Raw genomic sequence first — 14,183 nt, 5'->3', positions numbered from 1 at the left:
CCTGTTAACCCTTTAAGACCTACCATAGAACCAAGTCCGCCAGAGCTTATATTATATTTTTACATGTTGTAGTGCCATTCTTGGGAGCATTTCAAGTTGATATACATCAATACAACCATTATAACCCAAATTTTAATAATATGTATGCATTAAGTGCATAGTAAGTACATAAATTGCAAAAAAGTGCAATAAAGTACAAAAAAATTGATAATCGTTTTTTTCTAGTTAGAGAAATTTAAGAGGCTTATCCCTCAAAACTCTAAATACAAAAAAGTTGCACAAAATAGTTTCCCACCACAGGAAATTTATTTTAAGTGTCTTCATAGTTTTATTTTTGAAATACACCAATTTTCATATACTGCAGGAAAAACGAAAATAAATATTATAATGCAAATTTGCAAAAAAAAACCCAGCATATGCATCAAAATAAACTATTTCCAGCAGTGCAATATGAGTCCTAAGCATCCCAGAAGCAACACAGAAAGTCATAAAGTCAAACATAACTTTTAAAAGCACAAGTATAGGCTCATAAGCCCCTGATGGTAAAAAAAAAAAACTACATTTCCGCAAAATGACGTTACTTCCGGTTTCGGGCAGGTCACGGCAGACATGCGATAGTTCACGCTGATGGACGTAGGAAGTGTTACGAACAGCTGATCGGATCGGCAAAGCGTGTTTCTGGAATATTATGTTTTTGTTGCTGCAAGTGCTTTTTATGCAGTTTTTGCAAAGCTATATGTGGAAGCAAACCGTGACCTAGGACAAGCTGATGGCATAAGATGTAAGTACAACTCCTCCGGTTTCATATACAAAAAAAAATTATTGCGCTAGCTTACGTGGTTGCAGTGCTACCGGGATTTAAAAATAGTTACGCACAACAGAGCGTGCCCGCTCCGACCGGCTTTAAAGGGTTAATGCCCTACCTGGCCCCCTGGCAAAACTTTGCTAGACTCGCCCCTGCACAGTTACCAGCTGTCAGCTACATAGAAAAGGATCCTGGTGTTATTTGTCTCTCAGAAACAGTTCATAACTTCCCTTCAACTCATCCATGTCACCTAAAAGGTAAACCTGTTTCTCCATCACCGGTTCAGCTCTGATGATTCAGTAAGGACATCTCCTGGTTTCATCTTCATGTTTCCCTCTCACCACATATTGTATAAAGCGCTTTGAGTGCTCAGGTAGAATAGAAAAGCGCTATATAAGAATCCATCCATTTACCATATATTTCACATGTACTGTGAATAATAATAGACCCAGTATGCAGCACTCAGCAGACAGACATGAACTTAAAATTACAGGTTTATTAGATGGCAAAAGGAAGAGTCAACAAAACAGAAACAAAAGGCTAACTAACAAAAAAAGGGGAAGCAAAACTGAACACGACACATGTGTTGTGAATTATGTGAAAAGCTTTTTAATGGTTTAGGAAATCAGGAAAAAACAGAAAAGCTGCAACAGATTAGTGACGATGCAAAACTGATGGACAACTAACCAACAGATTTCTCTGTCAGAGTATTTTTGTACAGTCTGCTAATGACCAAAGGAAAGGAAAAAGAAAATCTAGTGTCCTGCCAGTTCACTTGTGTGGAGTTGAGATAATGGTTTCCTCTTTGGTGTCAGAGGTCACTTGCTGCTAAAATTCGAGAAGATCAATCTTCTGAAAATACTGAATTGCCTCTTATTTAAACGTATAAGTATAGTAACAGATGAGAAGCATAGTGTTCACACACCCAGTTTCAAAGCAGACCCATAAATAATGCACCCAGGATCAGCTTGCTTATCTCATATTACAATACACCTGAATAGTAAGGCTCCAACCCGTCTGGAACACAGAAAGGACTGCAGTGTCAAACAGCATATGAATTTAAAGAACATCTCAGAAAAACTGATCTATCCAAGGGAAAACCTCTCCAACCAACAAACTGAAGTTGTGTTTAGCTGGTAATCAAACCATGTCTGCATGTCAGAATTCTCTCCTAACATTGCAGCAGGTTTTTCTTCTTCAGAAAAGGGTGTCTTTAGTGCTGAAGGGATGGGCGCTCCCTTGGGGAAAAGGATAGGCAAGTGTTTCCCTCCTGCAGCAGGAAATGGGCGAAACCTTGCTCGAAATTATGACTACAGCGTTTTGTTGTGTGAAGGAAGTCGCTCCTGATAGCACAGGCTATAGGTTTCCTGTTGTGGACCAGCAGTTTTAGTTTCACCTAGAGTTCTCAAGAAAACTGGAAAATGCTGGGCTGAGAGAGCCTTTCAATGTTCTACTACGCATGTAAAAGGCTAAAGTGCTACATTTGCAAGTAAAACTATTTTTTGTTAAGTAGTCCTATTGTTAATTTAAATGTGATTTTTTTGTCAGATTTTTTTAAACAGATTTAGATATTAGACAAAGATGACACAAGTAAACAGAAAATGCAGTTTCTAAATGAAAGTTATTAAGGGTAAAAAAAAAAATCAAAAGTTTGGACACGCCTTCCTATTTAATGTTTTTATTTTATTTTTACTACTTTCTACATTGTGGATACATACTGAAGACATCCAATATATGAAGCAAGATATATGGAATTATCTAGCAAAGAAAAAGTTATATAAATATAATATAACTCTAAATAGATTCCTCAAAGTACTCACCCTTTGCTTTGTTGAAAGCACTGCAAACCCTTGGCTTTCTCTCAATAAACCTCATAATGTAGTCACCTGAAATGGTTTTCACTTCACAGGTGTGCCTTGTCAGGCTTCATTTGTGGAATTTATTGCCTTCTTAATGGGGTTGGGACCATCAGTTGGGTTCTGCAGAAGTCAGGTTTGTACACAGCTGACAGCCCTATTTGAAAACTGTTAGATGATTCTTTCTTGCCATTATATGAATTCTAAGTAAAGAGAAACCACAGTCCATCATTACTTTAAGAACTGAAGATCAGTCAGTCTGGAAAATTGCTAAAACTTTGAATGTGTCTCCAAGTGCAGTCACAAAAATTATCAAGCACTATGACAAAACTGGCTCACATGAGCACCGCCACAGAAAAGGAAGACCAAAAGTCACCTCTTCTGCCGAGAATAAATTCAGCCGAGTCATCAGCCTCAAAAAATCACAAGTTAACAGCACCTCTAGTTAGAGCCCAGATAAATGCCACACAGAGTTCCAGTAGCAGACAAATCTCTAGATCAACTGTTCAAAGGAGACTGCACAAATCAGGCCATAATGGTCAAATAGCTGCTAAGAAACCACAACTAAGGAAAAGCAACAAGCAGAAGAGATTTGTTTGAGCCAAGAAACATAAGGAATGGACATTAGACCAGTGGAAATCTGTGCTTTGTTCTGATGAGTCCAAATTTGAGATCTTTAAATCCATCCATCTCTACATGCATGGTTCCCATGGAGGAGGAGGTGTAATGTGTTGGGGTGCTTTGCCAGTGACAATGTTGGGTACTTATTCAAAACTGAAGGCAAACTGAACCAGCATGGCTACCATAGCATCCTGCAGTGACATACCATCCCATCCGCTTTGCGTTTAATTGGACCATCATTTATTTTTCAACAGGACCATGACCTCAAACACACCTCCAGGCTGTGTAAGGGCTATTTGACTAAGAGGGAGAGTGATGGAGTGCTGCACCAGATGGCCTGGCCTCCACAGTCACCTGAGTTAAACCCAATCAAGATGATTTGAGATGAGATGGGTTGCAGAGTGAAGGCAAAAAAGGCCAACGAGTGCTCAGCATCTCTGGGAACTCCTTCAAGACTGTAGGAAAGCCATTTTAGGTGGCTACCTCTCTCATCGAGAGAATGCCAAGAGAGTGGACAACAGTAATCAAAGCAAAGGGTGGGTATTTTGAAGAATCAAAAATATAAAACATCTTTTGAGTTATTTCACACTTTTTTGCTTCCTACAAAATTCCATATGTGTTCATTCATAGTTTTGATGCCTTCAGTGAGAATCTACAATGGAAATAGTAATGGAAATAAAGAAAAACTATTAAATGAGAAGCTGTCCAAACTTTTGACTGGTATAGTGTAGTGGTAATACTACTCGTCTTTGAAACTTGAAATCAGCATTACAGACAATCCCTACTGCGAACACGCCGAAACTAGCCACCTAATTTCCACCTCTACAGCAGTGATCACATAGATTCTTGGCTATGAGATGAACAGCCCCAAGGAGCAGTACACTCCATGGAGAAGGAGACTAGCGGGCAAGTTAGCTGTCCCTACCGGAGGCCTTGGAATCCCAGTAAGTGTCACAGCTACAGACATCGAAGAAACCCATATGGAAAAGAAATAGAAAAAACTTATAAAAGACTTGCATAAGATGTGGCCTACTTCATATAGTGAATCATATAAAGCTTATATGATTTACTCATGAAAGTGGCCACTTTCTCATTACTTTCATATATTGTTTTAGTAAGTATCCAAAACATACAAGTTTCATTTATATAATTTTTCAAGGGATCTTATATCTGTTTTCACTCTTGTATGCTTTTCATACAAGTTTCACACAAGACAGATACAAACTTTATAAGATTTATATATATCTTTTCCATATGGGAAGGGTCTCCAGTATAAGAGTTGGATAGCACCAGGCTATATCATAAGTCATGCTTACTGGCTGAAGAAGCTGACTGCACTCCATTATCCTGATTCCCAAGAATCCCAGTAACTGTTTTTTTGCCTCTCTGGTGTTCTCTAAAAAGAATATATTCTGATAAAAAATAATAATGAAATACTTTTTAATTACAGTATCAAGCATCAAGTCAGTTAAACTCCTGGGTTAACAAAGGGGGTTGTTAATCAGTTTCAGCTGCTTTGGTGTTAAAGATATTATTAAGTTTTTAAAAAGTAAAAAACAAAAAACGAGAAACATCCTGTCTCAGAGGAATGCTGAAAAAGTTTGTGTTTGTATTTGTGTTTGTGTTTTTATTACTTCTCGGCTGGACTACTGTAATTCATTATTATCAGGATGTCCTATAAAACTCCCTGAAAAGCCTTCAGTTGGTCCAAATTGCTGCAGCAAGATTACTGACAGGGACTAGCAAGAGAGCATATTTTGCCCGACTTTTCTTTATTGGCTCCCTGTTAAATTCATTAGTTACACTGCAATAGGACTAGGCTAATTTGGGGTTCCCACAATTCACAATTATTTCTTTTTCACTCACATTTTTTTACTCACTATGTGTTTGCAATCTGCATTTAATCATTATTTAATATTAATCTCTGGCTCCCACTGTCGGCAAAGTGCTTGTTCATTGGAGGTCATCTGATTGTTGGGACTTTCTCTGTTTTCTCTGTATTATCGTAGGGTCTTTACCTTACAATATAAAGGCACTTTATATTGTAAGGTACCAAATCACAACTGTTGTTGTGATTTGGTGCTATAAATAATATTGAATTGAACTGAATTTAATTAAAAGTTGAACTAGAGGGGCAATAATTAGACATTTTACAGGTGGAGGCCACTAATAATGCCACGTCTACCAAACCCCCAGACAGTTTTAATTCATTTGGAATACTAAAATATATTCTTTAAAAAAGTTTTATTTCTTGTTATCTATCATCCACCTGGCCCTTACTCAGAGTTATTTTCTGAATTCTCAGAGTTTTCTAAGGCAATTGAAACAACAAACAATTGAAAACATTAAAACTAGAACTGGTTAATTACCATGAGTACCCAAATTCACTGAAAATTTTGGTAGTTGCAAGGTGATGGTTTCAACCTTTTATTAACCTCTTTTTAAATAAAAGTTATGTTCTGTGTTATATTATGTAGTTTATCTTCACATAAATGGGACCTACATTTCCCTGCTTCAAAATGGAAGCATCTAAGATGGATTTTAAGTGAAAAAAATATCAGCATGCTAACACAGGTCATGTGTTTTGCTTTACAAAGTATTACAGATCCAAAAAAATTACAGATGAACAAGATTTTGTGATTGTTTTTTTAACCAAACTTTAATTTTTGGTGGGATTTTGAATTGAATCCAAGATTTTGGTTTCCACTGACCATTATTATGTCATTTTGTAATCTATAGAAATTTGAATATTTTATGAATCAAGATGCCATAAGTATTTCAGCATACCCTTTCAGAATATTTTCTATGAATACTATAAATACCATATTGCAGAAGCAGAAATTTCACAGACAAAACTGATCAGCCTGATTGGAAACCATGAGAGAAAGAGCCCTGAGCACACATGGTGAAATATACTCTGGATAATGGATCGCCAGAATCTGAACACAAATTAACAAGAAAAAAATCTGTAAAAGGAAGCACTATGTCAAATAATTTAGGGGTGACCGCCTGGAGTGAGTCCAATGCATCACAGATTTTGACAGATGAGTGAGTGAACATTTCTCATTGATGCTTTCAAAGAGTAGCAACAAACAGACAAACTGTTCAATTCAGGCTAAATGAAACATTCTTAAATTTTCGTTACAGACACCAAAAGGCCTGAAATAGAATAGTTACCAATGTATTCATGCATGTTTGTTCGTCAATAGAAAATGTCTAATATTTTTTTTAAGAGAGATGCTGAAATAGCATTAAAGTCAGAGTTTGCAGTCTCACACAGATAATATTACACAATTATTTACGTCAATCTATCTATGTCTTTCACATATTAAACTTGCCTTCATTCATTATTGCAGTCAAAGGGTAAATATTTCATGTTATTGATTAAAAACAGTCTACCTTGAGTGTACCCATTGTCAAATTTACCCTTGGGTAAGCAGCATGTCAATCTCAAAGTAAATTCTAGCTTCCTCTTGCCTCCTGTTTCATCACTAATGGAGACCATAATTTAGACTGGGAAGCCATGTTTATCATTTGTATCCAGTCTACGGCTCTCACAGAGATCCCTTCCACAAAAAAGTAACAGAAAATGTTTGGGTTTTTTAGATTAAGTGAATAGCCAGCTTTTTAAAAACATCTTAGCCACAACAGCATATCAGAAACATTTTTAATAGATGAAATAAATACTCCATTACATGCATGGTCAAAACACTTGAAAATATATGGGTAAGTCTGGTAAATAGTGTAAACCCTAGGGCACACACTCACAGCAGCTTTAAAAAAAAAATTCACACACAATGAAAAAAAAATAAAATAAAAGCATCTTGACACTCAGCTCACTCTTTCCAATCTCACAAAGCACATATAATTGAGCAGATCAGCCAACCATAGGTTCATACTGCGAGGCTACATCCATCATCGAGGCTGGTGTTTTCACTGGAGCTGAAAACTGAGGTAAACTTTTCAGGTTTGAAAGCTGCTGTCTGTTGGTGAGAGCGCATTGTCTGCTGAGCCCAGTTTATACCCAGAGTGGGTGAAGTGGTCCATTTTGAGCATGGTTTAAGTTAAGTTACATCCAGCGCAACCTCAAAAACCCTGCAGTGGTTGTTTTAGTGCTTTTCTGCATTCTACACACACATTTTAACCACAAGAACAGGCCCACACACAGTGTTCTTCTGATGTTACTCTACACCTGATGAATAGGGATTAACCCAAAGTGAGTCTCTTTGGTACATGGTACATGAAACAAGAAGAGATTGAACCTACATAGCCCCTTCCTAAACTAATTCACAGAATGGGAGTTGACTGGTGGCAGAGTCCTTGGAGAGGAGCGTTCTCTGAGTGCCTGAGTAAGCAGAGTGCAGCCATCTGACACAGCACACGCTGAGTTACGCAGACGCTCACGGTAGTCTGCCATTTTGGAGCTGCTCTCGGGATGCTGGGCAACATCCCTGAGGCCCTGAGTGAGAAGGACACAGGCAGAAACCACACTCATGGCCCCACCTAACACTGCTGTTTGCACCCCCTTTCCTTCAGTAGAGATGCTTGCAGCTCTTCCCAGGAACTGTGGCTCTGTAGCAAACCCAACAAGGGCGCCGACAGCCTGGACGAGAGCAGCACTGAAGAGGATGCATCGATTCCTGGTCAGCTCACTGGGCTGGGTTTTCACCTCCTTCACACACGCCAGGAAGGCCATGCCACTTGTGCTCATGCTCTTGACGCTCAGCTTGAACTGCTCTTTTGCAAAGCGGTCCCTGGACCTCTCGCTGGCCAGTGATGAGATGTCCGTTAGAGTCTTGAGGTTGGCGGAGATGTTCTGAGAGAGCTCGAGAAGGAGCTGTGGGGTGAGGTCTTGCAGGTGAGTGACTCGGAAAACGCTGCAGCTCTGTTCTACTTCATGTCGACAGCGGGTCACCTTGTAGCGATCCACCAGACCTGGAAGGCAGGGTTGGGAGCCAGGCGTCTCCACAGATGCCAGGTAGGCAGCATGAGCTGAGCACTCAGTCAAAGACACCACAAGGTTAGTCATCTCCAGGAGGCGGTCCCCTACTTCTGTGAAGCGACCCATGTTGAGCTGGCTCTGGATGTCATGGGTGAGAATGGAGAGCTCTTTAGTGCGGGCAATGACCGTGTCACGGCACTGGTCAAAGGTGTCAGCTACAGCCACACCTTCAGATGTCATGACTGGCCTGGTCTCACTGGACAGTAGGAGGAGGTCAGCCACGAGCTGCATCTTGCCCTTACATGTGTCACAGATGAAGGAGAGCCGCTTCCTCTGCTGCAAACTGCCACCGGGTGTGCTGGTTGATCCCTCACTTGCTGATTTGCCAGAGCCACCACTAGCCATAATAATGAAGGGAGTCAGAGGGAGGGGGAGAGGGTCAAATGGCTCTAGTCTAAGGGTTCAGATATCTCGTTTCCTGCTGCTACAATGCATTTTACTGTTTAAGACACTTCTCAAATAAAACTAAATTTTTAAATAAGAACTGGCCAAACAGTCTTCCTTAAGTTCCTTCAGAGTTTAGGTTATTAATTGTAAATTACATGTTAAAACAAGACACGTACGCTCAGTGTAAACATGCGGAAAAAGCAAAACTCAATTACTACATTTACCCCAAATAGTTAACAAATGTGTGTCTGTATAAAAGCCTTAAGAATAGGAGTACATATGAATATATTCTCAGCATTATCTGCCTTAGTTTGTTAGTAAGTCTATTACACAAAACACCCAACAAAAAGCCCTACAACTTTAAAGAAATCAGTGTAACAAGATATACGCTCTTATTTGGAAATGTTAACTTAAATGCCCTGAACAACATAGTCACTATTCTAAGTATAGTCCCAGATTTTTGTGGGGGAAAAAAGGAATTCACAGGCTTCTAAATTTAAAAAAACAAAACAAATAAACACACACAAACAGCAGTGCCACCAAGGTGCCTTCTAAACGGGAAAGTACACACTGACAAGCCCCTTGTCATCAAGAACATTCCCAAAGTGAATTGGCTCTGCTGAACAGCAAACGTCAAATTTCTCTCCTTGGTGTTTTTTTTTTTTTCCAAAGAAGACGTCACCTCAGCAATAAATGGGTGCCTTTTGAGTGTTCTCTCTTTCTCTCTCTCTGTTTTTTAACTTCAGGATATCATTTTGTGGCCACTCGCGTCACAGCAAATAGCCAGAAAAAGCACCGAGATCTTGGCCGACTTGTTCCCACCGAGTGTGGTGTTCTCATGCTGGTTACAATCGGGGAACCACCCGGCAAGCTGTTCTGGTCAGTGGAAGGACTGGAGTTACCCTCCAATACCATCATTTCACGGGTCCTCCCGAGTAAAATTCACCGAAAATGCCACTGTCCAGGAAGACGAAGCCTCTCAGTCCACTTTCAACCTCTTCTTTTTCAAACCGAGCGCTGGGTTATAAGCTAGCGACTGCTCCGGTCCTCTCGACTCCATATGCATCGTCCGTCAGTCCGCCCTCCACGTCCTCCTCCGCGTCTTAACTCGGGACTCGAGTGTGTGTAGCCCCGCATATCCTCTGTGTGCGCTCACTTTTCATATCCATACCAGCCAGTGTTCTCTGAACATATAAATCACTTGTTTTGTAGGTCCACGACACCGAATCCAAACAGCGTAACAACAAAAAGTGGCCGTTATTCCCAGCGGTTCAAAGTACAGCTGCGCGCTCCCACTACAGTACTATCAGGAAGCAAGGAGGGTGTGGTCGCTTCTGAACGGCTGCTGGACTGAGCAAACTTGTAGCAACGGAACAATACCGGCAGTCTTTCGCGGTTAAGTAATTTTGCACCGTGTATGTTTACTGACCTATTGTAGTTTAACGTGAACGGAGTCGTGAAAAAAGTTCGTAGTTAAACGGTGACCACAGAGTTCCGCGACCTGTTTTACTTTCAGGACTGGCTACTGCTGCCCTGCCATGAAACATCCCTGTAAAGTCAAGTGAGGCGCTAGCGCTAGCATAGCGAGCTTCCGAGCCCGGAAGCCGTTTTATTAAACAAATAAAAGCACACCTTTTATGCAACAGCATGCAGCCATGACGGTGAGGCCGTGGCGTTTGCAGTTGTATGGGATAAATAATTGATTATTTCCTTCAAAAATGATAACAACAATCTTACTTTTATTTTAGTTAAATGATCTGTTTTAAGTTTGTTTCAATTAGTGAGTAATTTCAAGTTATTTTCAATTTTGTATTTACCATCCTAAACATCGAAACTGCTCTGTTGACGCGTATTGCAGATTAGTAGAAAGAGACATTTCACATCTGTTTAATCATAAAAGACAATGGAAAATAAAACATAACCTTACCAAGGCACAACAAACTGCACTGAAAAGGCTAATTCCATCATAATCACAAATGCAGACAAACTTTGCTGGGATAGAGCAGGCTGTAAACAAGACGTTTTGAGAGAAATGAACAACATAACTTTTTTTTTAAATCAATGATTACTAGGAAACCTTACTGTAAAATTAAGAGCTTAAGTATACAGGCATTTCAGTGATGTATTATTGAGAGAAGACATCACCAAAGAAGAACATTCCTTTATGAAAGTGAACTTCCTTGTGACAACAGGGTTTTATACTTTCCCTAAAATACATAAGGAATATTGTGACATGCCTCCTGGTAGATCTATTGTGAAAGTGAAATATACTGCAACAAGGGAGAGCCTGTAAAATATAAAGTGAGACTGTGTAGAAAAAAATTGAACTTGTGTTTTGAAATTTTCACTTGTGAAATTTTTTCTCACACTTGTGTTTTAAATTTACAGTTACAGAAAAAATATTCACAAATGTGTATATTGACAAGGAGTGACTGTGTATATTGTATATTAATATTTTCACAAACATACTGAGAGCTGCAAAGGAGTAATTCAAATTTTACTCATATTTATTTATTTTACTACTTACAACCACAACTGTGTGATAATATCCTCTTGATTCAGTTAATATAAGTGCTCAACTGCGCCCTCTTAAGTCACAGATTCACACATTGTGCACTTTGCCAACACTTCTTGTGAGGAATGTATTGCAAAAGTCACACTTGTAAGTGCGATAAGGTAAGCGTTAGCGAAGGGTATTAGGATATGGGGGTTGGGGGCAGTGGGAACGGGAGTGGAGGTCAGAAAGCAGAAGACCAAGAGGTGTCATTCTCCACTGTCCTCTGTCTGCCATGCTGGATTCTCAACCACAGAGCACAGGAAACCACCTAAAGTACATTATCATTGTGAAAATGTACAGCAACTGAATGGCCCATGGCAATGGCCCACAGGACACTGTGCCTTCTGTAATTCCATAAAACACATGTAGAGTTAATGAGCAAACTCTCCCTTCCAGCACCCTGGCATATACCTTCCCAGGGAGGTTTAAAAAAATAAAAAATAAAAAATAAAATAAAATAAAAATTAAATTATGTCCTGTCCTGTCCTGTCCTGTCCTGTCTGGCAGCTTTTGCAATCAGAATTGTGATCTGAATGCATTTTGGTGCCAAATACATTTTGCTTTTGCAAGAACAGCTATGTAGAATCTCTATAGGCTCCTTATGTTCATGTGAAACTTATCTGTTTATTTATTAATTTTTATTTGTGTTATTTCAGTTATTACATTATATGTGGTATAGTATGACGATGTCTAAGGCAAGACAGGCAAGAGAGAAAAAGGAGGAGGTGGGGGGATAGAATACAGGCACACGCACACAAACAAACCATTTGCTCACTCACTCACTGATTAGACACCCATTAGAGCACTTTGCTCTCAGACTGCAGGCTTACTTGTGGTTCCATGAATTTTATTTTTTTTTAAATGTAATTTATTTTTTGCCTCTCCGACACTGTAGCAATCAAAATTATTGTCTGATGGCCAAGAAAAATGCCAGACGGATTTATTTTTCCTAATGGACCATTACGGCTTTGCCATACTGGAAGTGAGGACACACGAGGAACGCAGCTGACACGAATAACCATAACGAGACAGGGGGAAGCACAACTGAACAGAATGAACATGAAAACACAAGACCTTCACAATAAAACGAAGCATGATGCAGGAGTGGAGCAGAGGCTGACGAGAGGGAGCGATGGAACACGAGGGAGAGAGCAGACATGACAGGCTGGGGAAACATGGATAAACATATAATCCACAAGAAGGGAAAACAAGACAAAGGAACACACATAAATACAAACACAGATGCACAGAGGGCAAAGACACGTTGGAAGATTCAATAAATAAAACTAAACAGAACAACCTAGGCACTTACAGAATACTCCTTAGAAATAACGAAACAATGAAGACTAAACATAATACAAAATCGCAAAAAACACAACAAACTGAAACCGCTGGGTCACCGACACAGGACCATGACATGTTGGGTTTTTCTCTGAATGTATTATTGTACGATCTGCCTTACAATTTAAAGCGCCTTGAGGCAACTGTTTTGGCGCTCTATAAATAAAATTGAATTGAAGTGTTAAAATTAGGGCGGCAGGGGGAGCAGAGGCCATGACACAGACACCCTGTAGTCATCTTCAGTTGATGGTGTTACACCCCAGTCTAGGGGTACAGGAACATAACATAAGAGTTGAAAAGATTGACCCTGCCCTGGTCCCCAAAACCATACACAGGGGAAAAACGATTTCTTAGTGAACAGTGGTTTATTGTCTAAACTGAAGCGTGACTCCGGGGTGAACAAAGGCCAAAATAACAAACAAAACCAGCTTAATCAGTCAAGGAGGTGCTTCCTAAACCCTACGTGATGAAAAGAACAAACAAAAGACAAATGCTACACCTAACTCCCTAACTGAATAAACAGGAGGAAACGATACAGAAAACAACAAGGCAGCTCACCCCTTCGGCTTCAGTGACTATTTACAAGGTGCTATTTACAAGAGAAGGCTAATTTACACACTATATACAAGCTCAATAGGTCACGAGAATCACAAATCACAGAGTTTGGAGGCCAGGGTCAGGCCTGCTGCTGCTGTCAGTGGCTGCCCCGGGACAACTGCTGGTGAGGGATTTTGAAAGCAACCGCATGAATAGGGGACCAATCAGCAGCCGTCAGCTAATCCAATCAGGGACCTGCAAAGACTTAAAAACACAGACAAAGAAACAGCCACCAAAACACATTATGGCCAGGACCATAACAATGGAGTAGTCTGATATGGATGAGAACTTATCTATAAGTTTGATTAGCTTTATAAATGAGGTTTGTGAGTTTTCAAGGAAAAGTAATAGATTTTATTTATTTATGGTCTATATATTTAGTTTGAACTTCTTTGATAGCTACATTTTGTCAGATTGCTGCTAATGGCTTAATAAAAACAACAAAGCGAGAGCGAAAGCAGAGAGCCCTGACTGTTGCGCCCCTCTGTAGGTTGAAGCTTAAGATCATTTGTCCTAATACAAACATTTGGATAGCTGTACAGTGTTTTAATCCAGTCTATTGAGAATGAGCCAAATCCAAATTTATGTAGAACTGCTAGTAGAAATTTCTAGCTTACTCGGTCAAATAGTTTCACTGCATCTAAGGAGACAACTGTGGTTTCAAATTTGTTGATAGAGCAATAATCTATTATATTTATTAGTCTATGTGTATTATTTGCTACCGTGCTATTATTTGCTGTAATTGTCTACCCTTGATAAAATCTGGTTGGTCGATATGAATTATTGATTGGAGTGATATGTTCTCATTTTCTGGCAAGGACTTTGCAAAGTAAGGGCTTAAGGTTGACATTTATAAGTGAAATTGGGCAGTAGCAGGATGAGAGTGTAAGATCTTTGCCTGGGTTAAGAAGCAGACTAATGATCAGTTCATGTTAGGAGACAGAGTCTGATCGTTTTGAATTTAAGTGACCATTCTGAAAAAAAGTAGGTGCTAGCATATTCTTTGTAAAGCTCTGC

General features: G+C 39.5%; 1 protein-coding gene across 1 annotated transcript; it reads right to left on the bottom strand.

Moving 5' to 3' along the window:
* Window positions 1-6,935: 6,935 nt before the first annotated feature.
* tlnrd1 (talin rod domain containing 1) lies at window positions 6,936-10,283 on the bottom strand. The gene has a single exon (XM_005466145.4). It carries the CDS (start codon window positions 8,627-8,629, stop codon window positions 7,565-7,567), a length of 1,065 nt encoding a protein of 354 aa, XP_005466202.1. The 5' UTR covers window positions 8,630-10,283; the 3' UTR covers window positions 6,936-7,564.
* Window positions 10,284-14,183: the final 3,900 nt, after the last annotated feature.

The sequence above is a fragment of the Oreochromis niloticus genome, linkage group LG1, assembly GCF_001858045.2.
Source record: "Oreochromis niloticus isolate F11D_XX linkage group LG1, O_niloticus_UMD_NMBU, whole genome shotgun sequence".
Classification (NCBI taxonomy): Eukaryota; Metazoa; Chordata; class Actinopteri; order Cichliformes; family Cichlidae; genus Oreochromis; species Oreochromis niloticus.
This window is presented reverse-complemented; position numbering and strand designations above follow the sequence as displayed.